Raw genomic sequence first — 23,623 nt, forward strand, 5'->3', positions numbered from 1 at the left:
CCCTTCTGTGTTATAAAGATGTGAAACTTAGTGAACTTATTAAAAAAAAAACCAAAACAAAACCCTCACATCCATGTAAGCTTACTAAAAGAAAGTCAAATACTGGTCTCTGCAACAAAGTACTGTCACTACTGAAAGTCTGGGTGGTAACAGAGCTGTTATTTTAGGATCCAATTTTGACATTTGTATTCTGCCCAAGTCTTACCTGAAACTTTTTTTTTTTTTTGGATGAAGCAACCTACCTCTCCTCTGAATCACACTATTTTTGTAGAGGAAGATTTAACTCAGTGGAATTCTTCAGCCAATGCAACTTTATTTTATTTGTCAAGTCTGAGACTTTATGGAAAAAAAAGCTGAGTACCCTGACAGGTTTGAAACTGTGTATGGTAGTATGTCCTATTCTGGAGTTAAACCAGATTAAGGTTTTGAATCATAGAATCGTTTAGGTTGGAAAAGACCTTTAAGATCATCCAGCCCAACCATTAACCTAACACTACCAAGTCCACACTAAACCAATCAAGGGTAGACTAGACTAAACCATGTCCCAGAGTGCCACATCTACCCGTTTGTTGAACACTTCCAGGGATGGGGACTCCACCACCTCTCTGGGCAGCCTGTTCCAATGCTTGACCACTCTTTCCGTGAAGAAATTTTTCCTAATATCCAGTCTAAACCTCCCCTGGCGCAGCTTGAGCCCATTTCTTCTTGTCCTATTGCTAACTACATGGGAGAAGAGACCAACACCCACCTCACTACAACCTCCTTTCAGGTAGTTGTAGAGAGCAATAAGGTCACCCCTCAGCCTCCTCTTCTCCACACTAAACAACCCCAGTTCCCTCAGCCGCTCCTCATAAGGCCTGTGCTCCAGACCCTTCACCAGCTTCGTTGCCCTGCTCTGAGCACGCTCCAGCATGGTTTGAGAAGGTAAGTCCATGCACACACTGAGTTGCCATATAGTTTCCAGAGTTTCTCATCTGAAATCTGTAAAGGGACTGCGTAGCACGTGAGTAACAAGCTTGGTGCTACAGGGGCAAGCGTGATTTCTTTCTGCGCGAATTCCTGTGTTTGTACAGGAGGTAGCTGCTCTCAGAAAGCCATACAACCTGTTTGTGTCTGCACTGCATGTCTGTCTTGCACTCTTGTTAAGCATGTGGTACACAGTATTAACTCCAGAAAACAGGAATTTGAAGGTAAGCAGCAGCCTAGAAAGCAAAAATTCTCACATTAAAGCCACACAATATTGGACTGAAAGGTAAAACTTGGGGAAGTCCAGGTGTGTCCTAACCCCATGTATGCAACCCACAGAGTCAGATACTAGGGATGCGAACAGGTCAAAAGAAACAGGATTGGAAGAATGAAATCTGGAAAATGTTGCAGTAGGCAGTAAGATCTGAAAGATGTGACCCAGTCATAAACCAGGTCGGTTTTTTTAACTCCTCCTTCCTAGAGTATCTGTAAAACCATAGTGCTGCTTCAATGCCTTCCAAAAAAAAGTGTTTGAGCTGCCTTTGAAGTAATGCTAACTTGGAAGCTTTACAGCACTTCACAGAAGAAACACGAAGTTGTACAAAGGAGGCGTGGGCAGTTCAGCACTTGCTGGTGCTGCCTGCTCACGCCGGAGTTGCTGGTGCAGCTGGGAGGCCGGCGACCAGCGTGGCAGGGATCTGCCTCTCCACCCTGTGCAGCCTCCACCCGCACCGCTGCGCAAAAGCTGGCAGGATGCTCTGCGCGGGGAGTCCCTGTGATGGCAGAAATGCTGCTTGTCACAGCAGGCAAAAACAAGAGCTGCCGTACTTCAAGGGCATTTCGGAGGGAGTTTGCATACCTAGTAATTCTGATTCATGGTTGTTGCTGTTGGGTCAATGCACATGCAAATCCCAAGGCACATAAGGTCTGGAGCATCTGGGAGCAAGACTTGCTCGCTGCCAGGCACAACTGGAGGTATAAGGGGAGGAGGATGCCTGAGTCTAGATCTAAGCAGCTGTGTGACAACTGAAGCATTTGCAAGGGCGTTGTGCAGGGGACCTTTCTGTGAGGCCTTTGCAAGCACTGGGTTCACCCTTCCGGAATGCATCCTTTTGCACCATGGCTGTGGTGAAGATTGTGGCAGGTGACAGATAATTTGCTTTTTGTAATGGTATCATTAAAAAATGATGAACCAATTGAGCTAAACTGCAATTGCTAGGCAACATCAGCAAAAGGTATAGAAAGCATATCTGAGCTTCTAACCCCAAACTGCAGATTACTGGAGCATGAACTAGAGTTCAGGAGCATGGGGTTGTATTTAGAACATGAACACGCAGTTTGATGAATGGATAGCTGGAATCAAGCTTCCCTGCTTTTTGCATCCATACTTTTGATTCATATTCTTTTCTTTGCAGAAGAAATGAATGAAAAATGAAAAGCAGAATGGTATCCAATATTGAAAGGTCTTTATGAGATGCAACTTAAGTTTCAAATCTGTGGAGAAGATCTAAATAAAGAATACTTGCATGTCAGCAAGGTACTGGATATGCCTTTCATTTCTCAGGACTAAGCAAGATTTTATTTGCTGTAAGGTGTATAACTCAAAGGCTACGAGGAAGTTGATATGAAGACATGACAGCTGCTTTACAAAGGCTTTTTGGACATTCCATGTTGCAAGTGTCTGGGCAACCATGCTGTTACCGGAACAATATTATATGGAAGAAAGAGGCTGCTCTGGAGGAGCTTTAGCTTCCTGTATTGGGACTGTTGGGCCCTTGGGGACTTGTGGCTCCAGAGCTGGTCAGCGTGCTTGGTTAGTATATCTACAAAGATTTGGCGCAGGCCAACCAGGTTTGCAATCGTGCTGGCAAAGGTGAAGCCTTGCTTTAGGATGGGAGGGGAGCAGTGCATGAGCACGCTGTGCTGCGATCCAGCACAGAGGCACACGGAAGGAATGTGGGAGTCCAGCACCACACAGAGGCAGGATGTGCTTGAAGTGGAGCTGCTCCACGTTGGAACTGAGCTGCCGCTTAAAAGCTCTGCAGTGAGGTAGACAGGAAGGAGTGAGGTGGTCCCCTGGGCTTAACTCTGCTGGCTCATGGGGGTGATAACTGGGGCTGGTCTCGGGTGATTGTATATGGGGGTGTGAGATGAGTGAGTGAAAAGCCTGTCCCATGCTCATTTTGCTTAATATATTAAGCTTAGCAATGTCAAATGGTTTGATGTTACCTACTCCTACCTGAACAGAAATATACTGTTATTTCAGTACGTGTTTTCCATTACCAACCTCATCCACCAGAATGAGGGCCTACTAAGGCAGACCCATCCGTGCTGTGTAGAAAAAACACACTTCCATGGCATTGAATTGGATTTTGCCATCTGAAGCAGCCACCAAGCCACCTGCTGACAAAAGGCTTTGGGACATCAACAAAAGCCACAGGAGCGCATAGGCACTTAAGAAACAGGAATGTCTATGAAACAGAGATGGCTTTAAAAATAAGATTCAACTAAGAACCAGTTTTAAAGTTTTTAAGTTTAGAATGAAAACTAACAATCTTCTATAAGTACCTTTCCCTTAGGCACCTAGGCAAAACTTTCAGATCTCTCCAAAACACCATTTTATTCAAATTATCATCTTTACCTTGCTTTCTTTTGTCTGTATTTTCAGATCTTTAAATTGCATGGTTGAACAGAGAGGAAGATGTCAAACACACTCTGCTTGCATCAGAAATGATGGAATGGAAAATTTAAAAATTTTCAGTCAGTCTTGGGTCTTGAACTAGTGCATCTGTGGATATAAATCTGATTATACAGAAAAGAGGTCTCAAAGAATTTGTCCCTTTGTAATAATAAGCAATAATAAGAATATACTTATGTCAGAGCACTTTGATTAATATACCTGCTACCTTGTAAAAGACTCTCAGAAGAACTGGAAATGTGAGGAGAACCAAAAGATGGATTAAGTATTCCAGAAGAAAAAAGGATGTAATTGTGGAGTTGTATCAGAAGCTGCCAGTCAGACTACCTAAACAAGGATAGCAAAAAAATCTTGTTCAAGTTCAAAGTGTCTGATCAGTATATATTTTAGGTACATACAATCAATTTTAGCTGGGTGATGTGTGATTGACTGCTGCATGGTGGGAGAAAATTAACATTGTATGTCATTCCCTCTGTAATATAGCTGCCATCATATTACTGATTTCTTAAAAAGAAAAAAAGAATCCTACAAATGTAATAGCTATTAGTGATTTTGCCATGCCCCTATAATCTTGTCTACTGTTTTACTGAACCTAGACAACCCATTTTAACTTTAGTATTTATATATATAAAACAATTTTTATAGAGCTTTTGTAAAACTTTAAGAAATTAAATATTAACAAATCAGATATTTAAATTATTTAAACATAACTGAGTGTACAGCTCAAGTGTATTGCAATTAATTTAAAATTGCAGTAATTTTTCCCCAGGAACTCCAGTTAGTAATCATCTAGTGTGTTATTGAGTACATCTAACTTGTACAATGAAACAACGAAAGCTAAACAATTACATTAAGAGGCATTGAAAAGAACAGCTATTAAATGTGGATTCTAGATGTGTTGCCTGAGCTACAGCTCATTGACTTCTAATCAGATCAATGGGCTTTTCTAACTATGTCATTGAAAACTCTGTTAGGTCACCATTAGAAGTGGCTTCTCAGAAATACTGATCTATCAATTAAAAAGGTAAATCAAACTTAATATCTAGTCCATGCACAGCAGCTTCTGTATGGGAAGTGTGGAGGTTACAAATAAGCACATGCAGGTTCTTACCTCTGAACAGACCTCTGAAAAGACCTTGAATAAAATCTAAGGTTAAACCTAAGCTTGGATTCAGCCTTCAACACAAGAACATCTGACATAAGGACTTGAATCCTTCTATTCACTTAAGCAAAGCTATTGCTATTTAAAAAGATGTTTTCAAAGCAAATGAGGAAAAAAATGGTTTCCAAAGGTTAAAGAACTTCTCCGTTAAGGACCGAACAGGTTGGAATCCCACTGCAAACTGAATTCCTAAATGGGGGAGAGGACAGAAAAGTCTGGCAAATCTCTCAGAAATCACAGGACAGTTCCCAAGGTGAGAGAATACCAAATTCTTTAGATGTAAGGACTGTCAAGTGGATTTTGAATGGACTGACATAAGTATCTTCTCAGCATAAATGTATAGTTTAGACTAATGAATAGGGAGATTTAATCATGTGTTCACAATCGAGTCCTTTTATCATACCACATACCACTTACTAAGTACCCCGAATTGATAGTTTTTTGCTGCTTATAAAGGAGTCATAATTATGAGATCCTGTAAAAAGGACTAGGGGGTGTTTTTATATCTTTGCAGATCTACCTCTCCTGCTATATTGAAGTTATTCTTGATAGGTATTTATCCAATATGCAGTGAGGATCCCATAACCTCTTCGGGAAGTCTATTCCAGTGATGACTTTTCCTTGCTCTTAAAAAGTCTTTTGTGATTCTAAAACACATTTCTATAGTCTAAACAGATTGCTCTTTGTCCTACACTGGCTGTGTAAAATTTCTTTCTTTCATCTTTATTCCCACCTTTCCATAGGTGAAGACTTCTACAAGTTCTAGCCTCAGTCATCTTTGCTCTGTAGAAAACAGCCATTTCTACATTCTTTCTTTATAAGCCATATTTTCTGTCTTTGATAATTCTTCTTACTGTTTTACAGAATTCCTTCTTCTTGAACTGTGCTGTCCAAAACTGGGCATGGTATTGCTGGCCTTACTTGTTCCCAGCAGAAGAAATATTTCACATAGCTTACAGTTAAAATTCCCATTTATATATCCCCATATGAGGATACTGTTTTTACAATATGATATTGTTGTCTCATTCTGTGATATTCTACAACCCCAGATTCTTCTGTATAGGCAGACATCCCTTGTATTTATGCTTTTGATTATTCCTAAACATAGGAAATAGTTTCCCTAATTTTTGAAGATTGGTCTGAAGTCTTCAAATACAATTCCAGTCCCTTCCTTCTTAATGCCATCTGCAAATTCCTGTGCATCTTTTCTCTAGTTCTTTCTGCATCTTCACTGTCTCTCTTCCTTCATGCAACCAATTAATGAAAATGTCAAATAGTACTAGACCAAAGAGCGTATGCTCTGAACTCCTTTTGGTCTGTCTCTCCTCCTTGACAGCACACCTTTGATAAGTGGCTGGAACACCATACTAAGAGGGTCTGGCAGTAGTCCTCTTACTAATAGTTTGGTTCAGTTTGCATTACCTTGGACTATTTGCAAGGATTATCAGTTTTGATGCCAAGATATCTTATCTAAACACAAGATTCAATTTCTTTTTTTTTTTTTAAATCCATGATGGTTGATCTTCACTGTCTTTTAAGTACCTGCATATTGTTTATTTGACTGCTACGTTTCCTCTTGTCCTGGTAATTACAGTCAGACTGACTGATCTGTAATTCTCTGACCACTTTTTAAACAGAGTTTGTATTTTTTTTCTTCCTACCACATGAAAGTTCTCTTGTCCTCTTTGAATTCCCACAAGTAACTGTCAATGATTCTGCAGACTCAGCCTGGGGGATGAACCCAGCTTAACAAGCCCGCTCTGAATCATTCTTTCCTTGGCTGTGACAGATGCACTTGACCCCAGGCTGTACTTTGGTTCCGGCTGACTGAGGAGAAACAGGCCTGACACCCTGTGGTGAACTGGCGAGCTGGAAAGCTCCTGACTCACGACAACGGAGTGAAGGTGGCTTGGAAAAATATTTCAAAAGGTGGTTTCGGAACCCAAAAATGCAAGATAACCAATGTACAGAACAAGATACCAGAGCTAAACTGAAGACATCTATCTTGTCTATACTATTGACTAGCAGCCAACTACTTCACCCTATAAGTATTACCATCAGGATGGGCCCAGCTGGAGCTCTCCTTGAATTGCAGCTGGACTGCACACCAGGTCACTCTCCCCTTGAGCAGGGACGCCTCTCAAGGTTTGAGATTCCTTACCTGAGACTAAGAGACTAAGGCAGAGAGATCCCTTACCTGCAACAGATCCCCAGTAAGTGACTGATAGCATGCTGAATTAATACTAATGGAGCATTACTAATCCGTGTAGCTACTCAATATTATTATAAACATTGTATAGATAATTCCATTAGACATAAACCGTTGACCAAGTCTGAGACTAAGATTGGACCTACCTGCACCTAGGCTCCATAAGGAGTTTAGAAGGCACGGGCATCCAATCCGAACCTCATGACTCAACGGGAGGGTCTTCCCTACTCTTTGTGTCTCCTGTCTCTGTATGAATCTTTGTAACTCAATCTCACTCAATTCCTGAACAGCCCATACTGTATGAACTATCCAACCAAATCTCTAACATGCCAATTAAGACATGATTTTGAATGCGATTTAAGTCATCTAGCCATTCCTGTTTCCTATCCTCTTGCATTACTATGTAATAAACTAATTATAGAGTGTGTGTATATATATATGCTAGTTATCTACTAGTATATAATGACCAATAGCGTATAATGAATATATATCTGTATATAATGAACTAAGTTGTTTCTGCTTACCTCTCTCAGTACCACATCAGGAAAATACTTCCTTCCACATCTAAGTCTTTATACCGATTGCTGTCTCGTATGTGACTCCTTGGTTTGTATCCTTTCTGCAGCCAGTCCCGGTTGCACTCCTGCAGGGGAAATCCCAGGGGAATGCAGGTTAGCAGGACCCCAGCAGGGCTCCTGTCCCACACCCTGCCCACAGCAGGCTCAGCTGCACGGTCAGACCAGGCTCCTCAAGGGCTTCAAAACTCCCCAAGGCTGGAGGCAGCACCACCTCTGTGCATCCTGGCCCCACTGCTGGGCTGTCCTCACGTCTGGCAAACAAGGTCTGACTGGCTGCTGGACAACTGGAACAATGCAGAAGTCTATGCCTTCTTCCATGACCTATTCAGTGTCTGAGCCTTCTAACTTAGATAGATACATACACATGCACACATGGTTCTCTCTCTCCTGCAGCACTCCATGAGAGTGGAAGAGGCCCAGGAGACCTAGCACTGAGAGACTTAAGATGAATGCTGGTCATGCAGGAAATCTGACAAGGTGTAAGAAGTACCAGACTTTCCTCTGAAGTGGAAAAGCAGCAATACTGCTGCAAACCTTAAGGGGTTCTGAAAAGTTGCCTAGTTGTTCAGGCAACTTGGCCCACATTGTTCCTTGTATCAGGGCTGGAAGGATCTGCACGATGGATGTTCCTGCCTGTCAAACCAGCAAGGTGTCTTAGTTGTCATCAGCCCATTGTAGAACACACCAGCCCCTTATGCTACTGAAAGGCTCCAAGACCAACAGCTGCTGCATTTCAGAAGGACAGGAAGGTTGACCTGCCTGCTGAAGTCTCTGCCTGTCTGCACAGAGGGCAGAAGACTGCTGGGATCAACATGGCACTGCATTGGAGCTCTCAGCCCAGTGTTGTGAGCTCAAATGAAAAAAGGGCAGGAGGAAAAAGCGCATCGTCACACTGTGTTGCTGCATGGGAAACACCTCAGGAGATTCCATCTCTTGGCACAGGGGCAAAAAGATGCAAAACTACCAAGACAGAGAAGCACTTCAGCAGTGGCCTTTGGTGCCAAGGCTAGTTGCAGCTGAGCTCAGTAACTTCTGCAGTGTCAGAAGTGTATAGTTACAGTCAAACTCTTTACACCAGGTTGCTGACACAGGGAGCAACTTCATGCTAGCATTGAATAAGCCACTGAAGAATGCTAACAGGAGAGCTGAAACTGGTGATCCAGTTTTGGTGCAGAGGCAGAAAGTGTGATCTTACTGCACCTCACTTTCAGTTTGTCTGGACGAAACAGTTCCTGAAGAGGTACTCCTCAGTGCCAGAAGGGGTGCATCACTTGCTGGCTGAGATTTCACAGAAACTGCCAGGACCAGAAGAGTCTCAGGTCAAAGCGTATAACCCAGAGAAGGCAAAGAGGCACATCTGGCTGGGGCCTGTTTGGCTGGCCTGCTTTGCAGGGCAGTACCCAGAAGTTTTCAAAGCACAAAGGCTGGAAGCCAGGTTTTGGTTCTGTCCTGGTTTCAGCTGGGATAGAGTTAATTTTCTTCCTAGTAGCAGGCACAGTGCTGTGTTTTGGATTTAGTAGGAGAAGGATGCTGATATCACACTGATGTTTTAGTTGTTGCTAAGTACTGCTTATGCTAGTCAAGGCCTTTTCAGCTTCCCATGCTCTGCCAGGTGCACAAGAAACTGGGAGGGGGCACAGCCAGAATAGTTGATCCAAACTGACCAAAGGGCTATTCCATACCATATGACGTCATGCTCAGTATATAAACTGGGGGGGGGGGGGGGTTGGCCGGGGAGCAGCGATCGCTGCTCGGGAACTGTCTGGGTATCAGTCGGCGGGCGGTGAGCAATTGCATTGTGCATCACTTGCTTTGTACATTATTATTGTTATTATCATTATTATATTGTTATTATTATCATTACTATTTTACTTTATTTCCATTATTAAACTGTTCTTATCTCAACCCAGGAGTGTTTTTTTCCTCTCTTACTCCTCCGATTCTCTCCCCCATCCCATCGGGGCAGGGGGAGCGAGCGAGCGGCTGCGTGGTGCTGAGTTGCTGGCTGGGGCTAAACCACGACAGGTTCTCGTCTGAGTTTCTGTACATGAGAGAGAATGCTACCTCACTCAGCTGTGTCAACAATGATGTGCTCTTGAAGATTCACAGTTACACATCTGGCTTTACACACTTCAAGGTTAAAACATGAGAGTAGGCTGCAGCTGAGGAACTTTCAGCATTGCAAATCAAGTATAGGAAACTGCCAGGAAAAATGTAGACAGTGGGGAGGTTAGGCAGAGGAAAAGAAGCTTATGTGCAGACTAGCAAATTTACTTTCCTTCCTAATAGTGCTGGTTCTCTAGAGTATATAGGTCAGAAAATAGTACTGGACAAGCACACTGGGACGGTGCAGTATTTGACACCAAGATCTGCCCACAAAGCAGGTGGCACAGAGCAGTCAGAGCAACAGTCAGGTAACTCTGTTGTGGCTAAAACCCAGGGAAAGGAGCCAACAGCTCAGGTGTTTATTCCCAAGGTACAGAGAAGCTGTGCGATAAAAAAATCCATTCTACGTGTGATGGCAACATGGCACAAACGAGAATTCAGCTACTTGCTGGTACCAGTGAGTGACTGCAGAGCAGCAGATGGGGTACAAATCTATCCAGATTCTGTTCTGCTGAGTAGGAAAGGAGTTTGCATTTTCTGTTGAGTCTGTGCTGCCTGCTGAGGAGGAAAGATGGTAGTCTCAGAAAGTCTCCCAAAAACTCAGAGCGCTAACTCTAGGCCTATCTCTGGCTTTGCCAGAATACAGAAATAAAGGTTAACTTTTCTCTTGCCTATCGGTGGAGGTAAAAAAAAAAAAAGAGGATAGCACATCTACTGTAATAACTTAGAAATAGAGATCCCCCCCCCCCCCCGTATGGTTTAAACAACTGGAAAAGTAAGGAACTGGCCAAATAGGACTAGATGTAGAATGGAGCCGTGTTCTCTTGGTCTCTGGGATTTGTTAGTTGTCTCTCTGTGGCACATTTACCATTCTGTGTATGGTCAAACTTACACCTTACTGTCATTTGAGGTACTTGGCTTCGGCTGCATCACAACTTTCACATTGCTGAATGCTCTAGATGAAGAGTTCTGTCAGGTTTTAAACAAGGCAATAGTGGGGAATAGAGCTGGAAAACCTGTTGTATATGCTGCTGTGGATTATTCCCATGTCTTTGGGCATGGGACAATGGTTGAATGAACAATAGTTCAAGGAGTTCATAGTCAGACCTGAATCAGACTACACCCACAGTGAAAAAAAATCCCCAAACCACCCAGAAAAATAAACTCTTGCAAATGCAAACAGCAGTGCTAGCACACAAACATACTGATGTATCATTTTCTACTCATGAGCTCAAAATAACTGTTCAGAAGATGTCTCACATATCTTAGTAGATTACCCAGAAACTGGACACTTCCTGTGGCTTAAGATTATGTCAGTAGGACTCCCATTTCTGTAAGTAGCAAGCTGCTAAAACAATGCTTTTCTCAACAGCTAATTGCTCTGTGAATGAAATGTGTGGAAAAAAACCTTATTTCTTGTGAAAAAGTGTATGTTTCTGAACCGTTGTGATGGTAAGCACAGTGTGTTGCTTTGAACTGCTGTGCTCACCTGTATGCTGCTGTATACGTATGGCCATACTCCCAGAAGAGCTTTCTGCAGAGGCAGTGACCTTTTGGTCTGCTGTTTGGATCAATGTGCCAACTCGGTAATTATTTTACATTTTGAGCTGTCTGTTCCAAAAGGTGTTTGCTTCCCCCATGTAACTAGTCAGACACCTCATTTTACGTAAAAGGTTTGCTTCTGGTCTTAAAAAAGCATGTTTGGACACTGAGTCATGTGAGCGGGAGCAGATTGCACCCTCTAGACCTGTTGCAATCGAGTGACACATAATTGTCACCTTTGGCTACATTGCAAAGAAACCATTATAAAATATGGCCTACCCATGCAGAAAACCTTAGAGGTCTTTGAAAACTCAATTTGCATTAAAACAAAGAAAACCTTTGCACACTCTAATGTATACACAGAGTCAAACGCTTCCTTACTCTAAACTACAGACTGCATTTCAGTCTGTGCCATGTATCTGTGTCACGGCTGACCTGCTAAAGCTGTTACAGACTATGACGAGGCCTATTAAGAAACCCAATGAAAACACAAATTTCACCATTTCTCTGGGTTACACATACTGACATATCTTGACTCATACCTCTGAAAAATGCCTGTTTATGTCAGAAAGACTGATTTTTCTATTTATAATTCTGTCTCAGCATGAAACAGTTAATCTTGAACACTAATTTCCACTTAAACTATTTATAGTTTTACCAATGGGTTACATCTAACCTGACAAGCTAAACTCCAGACTGTTCTGTTCAAGACTTACACTTGCAAGTTTAAGGTTTTTAACTACATCTTTGTTTCACTCAGGATGTAAGAAAGCCTGCTCACTATATATGCAAGCCATGTACCTGGATGGACTAGTGCCACTGGAGCAAGCAGAATAAACACCATATTCATCTTTTCCAACATTCCTTTTTAAAAGCTTGGCAGAAAGTTTTCTAGCAAAACAAACAATGCATAAAGGCTAATTTTGTTTCTTCAAGCATGGCATTTTTGTATTTCCCCTTTTCTTAGGGATTCTATGTACCATTTAGTCTTCACCTTACTAAGGAATCTTAACTCCCAAAGCACTAGATCCGACTCAAAAATAAGGAATACTTCCCCTCAAACTCCTCCTGTATTCTAGGAAATCCTGATCTAAACTAGGAGTCTCTGAACCCAAAACTATTTGTCAGGTGAAGTTGCTGGAAGCTAAGCTATAGAAGTTTAGCTAGCCTGTTGCAAAGAATACTACAGCAGAATTTTAGAGTTACCTTCTTCACTCAGAGTGACAAAAAGCATCTTAGAGTCACTACAGCAATGGCGTGGAAGAAGGCAACTCATTTCTTGCTAGACATTATTGTTACAATGATGGAAGAGATGGTGTTTCCAGCCAGAAGATAACAGCATTCATAGTGAACGCCCATTCTGCCCAGTCTCTACTGAATAAAATTGACATGGTTTAAAAAAATAAAAAAGGATTGATAGATGCCTAATTGCTGGAATAACAATAATACCTTAGGGAAAGGGATAAAGAAGTGATGCAATAATTTTACTAAGCAGTAGTTCAATCAAAGTACACTTTTCAAAAGACAATTTGAAGAATGAAGCCAAAGGTAACAACTGTGCAGTCTAAACCATGAAGTATACTCTGAGTCAACTACTGCTACAAAGCTACGTTAAGTTACCATGAGCATCATAAAGGTCAGAAAAAACAAAAAAGCTTAAGTCATCAACAACATAGCTAGAAATACCTTGTTACAACTGAGAAAAAAAGCCAGGAAGGCAAAAATCTTAGAAACTACAAAGATTAAATCAGCTATTTATAAGTACCATAGCAATTAGCAACTTAGAAATACATCTGAAGTAGTATAGACCAGCATACCAGCAGAACACACAGAAGATGTCTGAGTGTCTATAGAATAGTTACCTGAAGCACATCCAACACTCTCACTTAGCAGAGTAGGAAAATAATGGGGAAGTAAGGTAGACAAGGAATAATTAAAGTGTTGATACTTCACCTGCTAACTATTTAAGCCCATCCGTGAATAGGAAGTGAGTGTTGTATTGTGATAGTTTCTAGAAAGACAATACTGCATAAAACAATTCTGCAATTAGAAGGAAATGGAAAAAGTGTGTTCAAAATAATTGGCATGCTGAGTCAGTGTTGAGTGGACTTTCAACTGGCAAAATATTCTTTTTGTACAGCTTTGTACCATGAATCTCATTTCAAGAACATCGCTGGATGTTCCTTCTGTTGACAGAGAAAGAACAATTCAGTAACACTTAGTATAATTACACTTTAATGAAACACTGAAGTTCTTCTTAAAGTGTTACAAAGATATAATGCATTTGTAATATAAGTGTAAAGGCTCAACATTAAAATGAAAAGACTTAGTAAAAAATATAGATTAAAAGTTACTGCAGCAAAACAAAGTCATTACAACTACACTTGTGGATTTTTTTTTTTTTTTAAAGAAAACCAGCAGTATTGACTGGTACATACAGACAAGATAAAATACAGTGAGAGTTTTCTTCCTCCGTACAGTATTCAATCAAGTAGCACTGCAACAAACATTGATTTCATGCATAATTGCACAGAGGATTTTAAACTCTGCATATAGTACTAATTTCAGCTTTTGTACAGCCCCATTTGCAACACATTCCTGCTAAACCCAGAGATTCACGTTTTCTTCTGGGATACCTGGCCCAGGGATAACCATTTGATCCCACGGGATTTGCAATTCTTGCTCCTCCCCTGTCCTTCTGAACAGCTTCTTCTACCTGGCGAACAAGTTCTTTGAAGTCATCTGCCACGGGTACATACTCATTATAGTCATTTAAACTATACAGGTCCTTAAACGCCTCCCATCCAAGAAACGGGCTGCTCCTCTGCAGCTGCTCCACTTCAGGACCCAAAACTGATTGCAGCTTGAAGTTTCCCAGTAGTTTGTTACTTGCTGATTGTGCAGAATCTGTTTAAAGAGAAGACTTTTTTTAAGTTCAGACTGTAGGAATATCAAAAGGAGCACACAGCTCTAAGAAATAGCAATAAAAAACATTGTTAGTAATAAGCAAAGCACTGTTATCTAGGATAACAGTCAGTTCTGCAGAGTCTCCACTCCATGATTTACTTACAGCTTACTTTTAAGGGAATCTTTATGTTTTAAATGCTATGCTGCCTGTTAGACAAGAAGAGCACATGGCTACAACCCTGACTAAGGTATAGGCATCCTATCACAACTGCAGTATTATTGACATAGAAGTCTCAATATTTCTACAGAAACAGAATTTTGTTGTAAAGACACATAGTCAGAAACCACACAGAGCTATGTCATGTGGCTCATGAATTTGATTAGATCACTGCTCTCCCATGCACAATCACACAAATGAGCACCATATGAAGAACAAATGTAGAGGGGACTAAATAAGCAAATATTGTAGGTAAACTGCTTCTTATAGATCGTATTTTTCTATAGCCATTTTCAGCAGATGCTTTCCACTCATTTCTTTCATTTCTCAATGCATAGCAGAGGCTTGCAGAATTTACTCAGAAACACTTTGTCTCACTGACTGAAGTGTTCTCAAAAACCCAGCTGTACGTCCTTTCACCTCATACTGTTTCTCTTTGTTTTACTTCCGCAAGGCAAGTGGCATTGCTTACTTCAGCTAATGTGAAGAACAGCAGCTCCTTCAATTGTTAAATTAAAAAAAAAACCAAATAAGTGTTTGTCTTGTGGTCTTAATGCTATTAAGATGCTTTTTGTTTCAGAAAGCTGAAAGAACATGAGACTATCCACCGAATGTTGTATTTATTTTATTATGGCTAATCAATATATAAAAGCTAACTTTCAGATAGACCAGCTGCCTGAATAAGTACAAAAATAAAAGTGGCTGTAGCTACCTTACTAATTAGACAGTAACTGCTATTTAGTAGCCTTTTGGGGCAGGGAAGACTTTTAGTTAGACAGCGTGCAGCACAGTGGGGGCTCCTTAGTGACTGATGCTCTCAGAAGCTACTGTTAATGAAAAGGAAAAAGTTTGCTGGGAAAGAACACAATCCCAGCAGAGGCTGTACATATGTAATTTGTTATAATTACAAAGGTAACTTATCTTGTACTCAACCTGCCGGAAAAAAACGCAAGCAAAAAACGCCCAAGAAACCCAAAGTACTGGCTTCATTAACTGCCTGAGGTCCAACGTTATTTCATTAACAGCATGTTTAAGCAAGAAAAAAGAAGCTCTTCCATTGCACATTTTAGCCATAATTCCAACTTTTGTCCTTGTTAAAAATGTTATTTTCACTATTCAAAGCATCAACATAAATGAGAGTCATCACTTAAAATTACTCTGTTACATCGCTATATAGTTTGAGAACACAGCCCAAAAAACATCTGCTTACACTTTCTTAATATATTGGTCTTAGAACACACGACAGTAAGACTGAGGAATATTTTGCCCATTAACTGTTTCGCCAAAGATCCCTAAAGCCCCTCTTGCTGTTTAAATTGTAACCTGCAGCACCAGAGAGTCCCGTCCACTCTCCAACGTGCCAACTCTTTTGCACAGAGCAGCACAAGCGAGTGATAAAACCCCCAAACGATTCCACATCCAATAATGCCCTTAGCACAGCCCAGAAAGATGAGGAGCACAGCGTCAAAGCTCCTGGCAGGGAGGGAAAATTGAGCCAGGTCTCTCCAACCCGAAGAGCTACCCAGCTTTGGGAAGGGAACGAAGCCATACCGAGAGACAACTCCCTATCGCTTCCAAGGGTGCATCACACCTCCCTGCATGGCCAAGAAAAAGAAGTGTGATTTACTGCTTGCGGGTTTTTTAAAGAAAGAGTCCGGTGACCTTCGGCCGCCGGCGGGGCTGCGCAGCCCTGTGCAGAGCGACGTCTCTGAACACACCGAAAACTTCGCAGGTTATGCCGGCTAATACCGCCCCGGCGACTGCCGTGCCTTTTCCTCTAAACTTGCCGGTTACCTTTCGGAAGTGGCGGGAAATGCCGCCCAGGATCGGGAACGGGAGGGAGAGAGAGGGACCGGGGCGCTTCCACCGCGGCTCAGGGCGGGAGGAGCGAGAAGCGCCGCGGGCCGCTCGCCCTCCCCCGCTCCCTCCCCTGCCCCCCGCCTCCCCTCACAGGACCTCTCCCGGGCGAGGCCAGGCGCCCCGAGAGCCACCTCCGCCCGCGGGGCCGGGGAGGCAGCGCCGCCGCCCCGGGGCCGCCTGACGGGGCTGCCCCGTCCGGCGCGGCCGTTGGCCTCGCCCCGCCCCGCCGCCCCGCTCCGCGGGCACTCACCGGCCGCGGGCGCCGGCTCCGCCGCCAGCAGGGAGAGCCGCTTCCAGCGGGAGCCGCCGCAGGTGAAGATGACGGCGCGGATGAACTCCCGGCCGCACAGCTTCACCCCGTACCCGTCACCCTCGCCCGCGGGGAGCACGGCGGCGGCCGCCGCGCCCCGGCCGCCGGGCTGCCCCGGCGCCGCCGCGCAGAGCAACGCCGCCGCGGCGCAGAGGAGTCGCAGCTTGGCCCCCATGGCGCCGGCCGCGCTCCCTGTCCCGGTCCCGGCCGTTCCCGTCCCGCTCCCAGGCGGACCCGACCGACCGCGCTCGCGGCCTCGAGCCCAACCGCCGCCGCCCCGCGTGCCACACGCGCTGCCGCCGCCGCCGCTTGCCCGCCTCCCGCCTTTTATGCGCTGAGGGCGGCACCGCCCCGCCCCGGCCCCGGCCCCGGCCCCGGCCCCGCCGCTGCTGCCGCCGCCGGCAGCTCCCTCGCCGGGCGGCTCCGCTGCCTGAAACCGGCGTCGAGGCGCCCCCGGGCCGCGCTCCCTCCTCTTTCTGCCCCTTGCTCGCCGTCGCGGCTCCTCAGGCCTGGGTGCGGGTGCGCCCCCGCTCCGGCCTCCCTCCCCGGGCTCACCCGCCGCGCACCCCGTCTCCGTCTCAGCTTTTCCTGACGCTTGGTTTGTGGTCAATTACCAGTTGCCGATGCCCTCGCGAATGAAGCGTGAAAAACTTTGCTCTTTCGTTTTTTTCCCTTGCAGGTCTAGCATCTGCGTAACTACCCCTACATCCTAAAAATGTTGGCTGAAGCAAAAAGACAGAAGCAAGTAAGGTAGAATAAACCTGCTTCTGCAGAACGACTTAAGCCACGGACACCTGAGGTGGGATTTAAAAGCCCGAATTCCTCTCGAGGGTGTCCTTCTGGAGACCCGTGTTCAGCAGCAGTCGTGGGTACGTGAGCGCCAGAGGCGCCCTGGCTCCAGCGCCCGTGTCCTGGGGGTCTGGAGCTCCATGCCCGTGCGTTTCACTCACCAGCAGCCCCCAGCAGGCTCTCACCGACCAGGGTGGCATTCTTTGGGCTCACCTAGCAGAACTATGTGCTCTGTGAAAGTACACGTTGCTTTTGGGTTTTGTTTTGTTTTGTTTTTTTCAGCACAATAGGACAAGAAGTGGCTGCTGTCCCCTTTCATAAACAGAAATACTGTGGGAAACCAGAGAAGTTCATCTCTCTAAAAATACAGTCAAGCTGTTGTCTATAGATCCTTTTGCATGAAGTCTAAGCTTTCTATCCCTTGAGTACTATTATTGTATAGAGAAAACCCCTCAAAACTCCATCTAGAAGGAGAGCACAAAGACGACATGCATCCACAGCCTACTGTACAAAGGTGAATGATTCACATGTGCCGGCAGAAAAGTCATAGATGCCAGTCACCTTTTCAAGGAGGACTTGGGTGTTTTACACTCAGCTGGATCTAGAAAGAGGCCATGGCAGGCTAGAATAGTGAGCAACCTGCAAAGTTCTCTATACTTGGACTTTCTTTTTGGTCCAGTCTTAAATGTTTTACACAGCAGTACCACTTCAACAGTAGACACTCACTATCATCCAGGCTGTAGTAGGATGCAATGTGCAGAAGTAGAGGCTGCCAATCCGAAATTGTGGGGAACAAAACCATGATCTGTTCCTCCCTCAGTTAAAGCCTTAACTGCTATTCCGTTACAGACAAGTTGTGCAGGGGTAATCACAACTTGCACTTTTAGAGAGACCAGCAGCTTGACCTTGTTGATGTCGTGGACTTTTTCTGAGAATACCCATGACATCAGGTGAACTTAGTCGTGGACTTTAAGTAGTCTTCTAAGCAAGGGACTTGTTTTCAGTGACTGGAGAGCTGTACTTGTGTGCAAAAGCATGACCAGAACTTTCAGGGCAATAAGGAAGGCATCTCCTGAGTCGGGCAGTGACTGACCTGGTGACTTATTTAGCTTGTAAACTAATATAATTTATTTTATACCCTACTTTGATGCCCATGCCCAATATTGGATCCAGTCTTTAAAAGCAGCAAAAGGTCAGCTATGTCTTTCTCAGAGTTTTTACCAGGGAATTTTGAGAGAGGTCCCCAAATAGCAGGCTGATTTGTCAGGAAATCTCCTGACTCTCCACATGCTTTAGTTTCAAATTTAACTGGACCATCAGTTACTGTGGCACGACATCTAACTATCCCTAAGCAAAGGCAGGCATTATGATGGCCACCTTTAGGTTTTTTTGCAACAACCTCATTTTTGCAACTGTCTGAAGCACATAACATCTGACTACAGCTGCTAAATGCAAGCACTCAAGACACTGGAAAACAGTTCAAAACAGTTTTTCTGATCTCACCTGCTTCTTCATCGGGGCTACTGAATGTGAAAGACAATACTTTCTGTGCTTTCTGCCATGCTTGTTGGTAGGTGATAGAGCATGAGTTGTCAGAGGCCTTTGAGGGAATGTCTTTTCAAGACATTCGTAATTCCTCAGGGGAGCCCACACTGCAGCACTCTTCATCACTCTTCCCGTTGAAAAGCATAGCCTGCAAATGCTCTTTTGCCAGGATTAAAGACTGCAGCAACAGGCAGTGAGTTAATGAGTTTTATTAAGGATCATATCTGAATGAGCTGGCAGTAGTTTGACATTGCTTAATGGTACAAATGCTTAATGCAGTTTCACTAGTAGGGTGTACTGCTGAGTATTTTTCCTCCAGCCATATTTCAGTAACATTGCCTTTGCATCTAGGGCTTTCAACTACATCTACTGTGATTTGAATAGTAGGTTATAAAGAAACTTACTTATATGTTAGTCATATAACTTTAAGTCATACAGGATTTTATACAGAAAAGCCTAACCGTCAATCTGTCAGTAATTTGCCATGAATTTAAATCAAGTCAGAGGCTACGTTTGTTTATCTGTTCATCATAGCTAGAAAAACTATTCAAAACAATGCAAGCAGAACAAAATAAATAGTTTAAATACAACCAATCTGAAGTAACTATCCACCTTCTTACTGCTTGCATTATAAAGAACAGACAGCAGCAGAGGAAAGAAATGAAATTCCATTTGTAACCTACATCTTGCAAGATAGGTACATCCAGTGTGCTGTCTCAATGCAAGTATTGCATTTTTTAGTTTCCTAAAATAAGGTAAAGATGATGGTACCATTTCCCTCCCTTGCACTAAATTTTGAATCTATTGGCCAATAACAATCAAATTTTATAAAGGGTAGAGGATGTTTCATGAAAACAGGTGGCTAAATAAAAAAGATACCCTTTAACAATATCTTGATAGCCTTGAATACCTTGAATGAAAGGCTTAGTCACATGTTAAATGTCAGACAATCTACACAGAAGATCAGAGGTAGGACAGAAATGCACAGACTTCATTAGTCTTTTTTCAGAGACCTCCTTGCAAATTTATGCAATTCGCTGCTGCAAGAACTACTTAGTTTTTGAAAGTTGCCCAAACATGAATTTAAAATATTTCTGAAGTTGGTTTAGTACCAGACAGGATTCTGCAAGAAATGTGAAATACCACTGCGTGCATGTGATTGGTGATTAAGTAAGTACCAGTGTGTGTTACCCAGCTAACTTATGTAGGGCTTCATCAGAAGACGATCATGGGTTTTAGAAAGTAGTTCACCTTTAAGAAAACTAATAATTAAAAAATGAAGAAATGCAAGCATTTTAATATAATGAATTCCAAGACTGATTACACAATTTAATAGTGCAGAAACAATCTCGTTTGTGTATATCCACATAAGTGCTTTCCCCTTCTACTTTTAAAAGCAATGATATGCAGTCATAGTCATAAAATCAACTTCAAAACATTTAGGAAGGGGCTGTAAGAATTAATTTTCCCTATCATAAGGAAAGGTTCAGAAAAGTTAAATCATTCATCCAAGGAATAAAGGAAGGGGCCCAAACTGGACCCCCCAAAGTAACTTTGCTTGTTTTTCTCAACAGTACTCATGTATCCTATCAAAACCAGATTAACGAGAAGCGTGGGGCAGGCAGTTGTGGCTCCCAAGTAGCGTGCACTTTCTTGGATTCTAAATGAGACATATCCCTAATGAGAACACAATGAGTTTAATTTTGACATCCTAATCATGACTGACGTCTCACTTTCCCAGAAGAATCCTGCTCTGAATGACACTGATTCAGGACACATGGCTATCAGACATTACAACCAGAAAAAATAACAGGATTAAGGTGGTAAGAGTAGTGCCCTCAGGTCAGAACAAGCTCCCCCGCAGTTATTCTCCTTCTCTTCCCCAGTGATTCATGAAAAGAAAGACAGTTGCTGTGATATATTAAAGTAAGTCTTACAGCTGAAGCCAGCTGAGCACCAGTGACAGAAGGGAGCAGGATGTTTCAGGTGGTTTATTTATTTATTTCTATGAGTACAACTGGTGTGATAATTATAGGCAACTTGTGCTGTAAACATCTATTTTCCTGAAGTAGACCCTGTCAAAGGTAAGCTTTCCTGCTTTCTTTCATTGTTCTCTGAAGGAAATCGTTCAACCCCTCTGTACCTGTATATCTAAGTGATAGATATGACTGGGCTTGGCACATGCAAGCATTTTGATTAATACACTGGCAGTAGAATAACTACTCAGTAACAAAGAATGAGCTTCTTCAAAACAAAAGCATATATTTATCAAGAAAAAAAGCAAAGCTAACAGTAAAAAGTAAAGGCAGTAAAGGTGACTAACCCTTAACTTCTTGATGATCTTTGGCACATTCTATGTAGCCCGTTTAAATCCATTTCTGGGTTTGGCATTAGACTGTCCTACTTTGAGCCTGTTGCTTTCCCCTTACAAATTTGGTAACTGTCACTGATACTCACTGTGTAACACTAAATTAAACTTGCCCCATTTCTGTCACTTTTTAGTGCAGAGTCTTGCAATGGATTAACACTATTGATTTAAGTTTAACCTTTGAGAGAAAAAAAAAAATCAGATCTGGCTAGGATGGAGTAATAAATATTATCTCCTAAAACTGCTATCTGGGTCATTATTTTGCTTAGCCTGCTTGCTTCCTTTAACACTGCCTTTTGATCCCACACCATAGCCAGCAATCTATTGCAAACACACAAATATTAATTCTAATTCTAATTCACAGTGGATAGGATTAGGGTATTTCCTAATTTTCTAGGATTTGTAAGTAAAACTGGGGTACTACTAAAACTGCTGTCTTGTAAAAATGTCTTTCATAGGATTAAAAGGCGGGTTAAAAGGCACGGGTGGAGATACACAAATACCAAAACAAGCCAAGCTGGTTCAATTGTTTTTCTTTCTTGGAAAAAAGCATATCAATAGATGACAGAGATCAAGACATAAAAGGCTATTACAGCTTCTTCAAAATTAAAGCAAGGCGGACTTCAGAACTTGGAGGAAAGGTAGTAGATATCTGTTATTCAAAGCAAAGCAAGTAAGCAGGGTTACATGTGTCCTAAGAGTAGTACATAATATAGCAGCAAGTGGTGAGGGATTATGCTATAGGACAGGCAGAAAACTTGAGGTGGTCTTAGGCTGCATTTTGTGAGCTCAGAGAACATAGGTAGCACCATAGGCTGAGCTGAGGCACGCCTTCTAAGACAATTAAAATCACTGCCTTAAAGCACAGAATCATAGAATGCTTTGGGTTGGAAGGGACCTTCAGAGGTCATCTAGCCCAACCCCCCTGCAGTGAGCAGGGACAGCTTTAACCAGATCAGGTTGCTCAGAGCCCCGTCCAGCCTGACCTGGAATGTTGCCAGGGATGGGGCCTCTACCACCTCTCTGGGCAACCTGTTCCAGTGCCTCACCACCCTCATTGTAAAAAAGATCCCAAATAGCCAAAGTGTAGACCAAGCCATTGTAACCAAACAAGCTCTAACAACCCATTTTATCACTCTGCATATTAAAATTCATTACATTTGAACTCTGTTACAGATTGTATGCATCATTAACATGCAAATGACAGAACCAATTACAGAAGTGATTGAATGCAGAAGTGAATGCACTTTCAGAAATCAGTCTCAACACAGCTATGGAAACTGTGCTATTAATTTCTTTTACCTTGAGAAGCTTTTGTTTTATTATATATTCACCTGTCTTACTGTAACAACATTCTGATTTTAGTTAAGTAGTCTTCAAAAACAGATTCGGGACATTATCTCCAGCTGGAACTTAATTTTTAACTCAACTAACTGTCAATACAGACTTAGGCTTAATTCACTACTGGATGCTTTTTGAGCATTTGTTTTTCATTCCACAATTAGACTAATGCTAGAAGAGTTTCCATCCAAAACACAAAATAATCTGGTTTTAAACAAGATTTCCAATGCAGAAAGATGCATTTTTTTTCCAAGTATAACATCAGAACACTAAAATATGCTAAAATTATATTCTCAGTATATACCATACTAGAGTAAAGGCATGCAAAAAATGCCTGTTTTTCAGTACTTGTAAGGCTCCTTGGATCTACCCATTACAAAAACATAGATTAATAATTTTGCTTGCTGTTAGCCTAAGTTAATATTCATCTTAGTAGTGAAACTCCGATTTCATGTAAACAAATTATCCTGAGTTTCAGAATGTCAAAGAAGCATGAAAAAGATTGAGGAAATAGCTACATAATTTGTTTTCTCTTTTTGAGAAATTATCTCTGCTCATACTTTAATACAGTTTTTCCTGAGAGTAAAACACACAGTTAGCAAGTGACGTGTTTACTTCTGATAAAAGCTGTTTATTCCAGAATTTGAGGCAGAGATGGTGAGTTTACTGCCTAAAGAACAGCAAATAAAAGTGTCTTATTTTTCAAAGAAGTTGGCTGTCGATTCCTGACTTCAAATTGAGCTGTGCCTCCTTAAATATATTTGAAAATTATGACCATATTTATACAAATTTGTAACTACCAATTAACTTATTTTTGTTGATTACAGTGAGTTTGGTCAGTACCAGACATTTTTACTACAGGTGAAAGTTATTTTTCAGACTCTAAGTAGAGAGTGGAACTTCAATATTTCATTCTAAACAAGAAAAATATACTACAGCAACAATGGGTATTTTCAAGAGATACATACAATATGAAAAAATTTGCTTTAGAAAGTACTGATTTAAGAAAATGAATTATATTTTGA

General features: G+C 42.4%; 1 protein-coding gene across 1 annotated transcript; it reads right to left on the bottom strand.

Annotated features, from left to right (window-relative positions):
* Positions 1-13,712: 13,712 nt before the first annotated feature.
* LOC142596702 (relaxin-3-like) lies at positions 13,713-16,730 on the bottom strand. The gene is made up of 2 exons (XM_075726935.1): positions 16,496-16,730; positions 13,713-14,168 (listed from the first exon to the last, which is right to left on the bottom strand). The coding sequence occupies exons 1-2, from the start codon at positions 16,728-16,730 to the stop codon at positions 13,801-13,803; spliced, it is 603 nt and encodes a 200-aa protein (XP_075583050.1). The 3' UTR covers positions 13,713-13,800.
* Positions 16,731-23,623: the final 6,893 nt, after the last annotated feature.

Source organism: Pelecanus crispus, chromosome Z (genome assembly GCF_030463565.1).
Source record: "Pelecanus crispus isolate bPelCri1 chromosome Z, bPelCri1.pri, whole genome shotgun sequence".
Classification (NCBI taxonomy): domain Eukaryota; kingdom Metazoa; phylum Chordata; class Aves; order Pelecaniformes; family Pelecanidae; genus Pelecanus; species Pelecanus crispus.

Excerpts from the sequence above, each read along its gene's own strand:
- LOC142596702 (XM_075726935.1), bottom strand. The coding sequence starts at position 16,730 with ATGGGGGCCAAGCTGCGACTCCTCTGCGCCGCGGCGGCGTTGCTCTGC. Across the intron at positions 14,169-16,495 it reads GGAGCCGGCGCCCGCGGCCG|ATTCTGCACAATCAGCAAGT; the intron begins GTGAGTGCCCGC and ends CTCTTTAAACAG.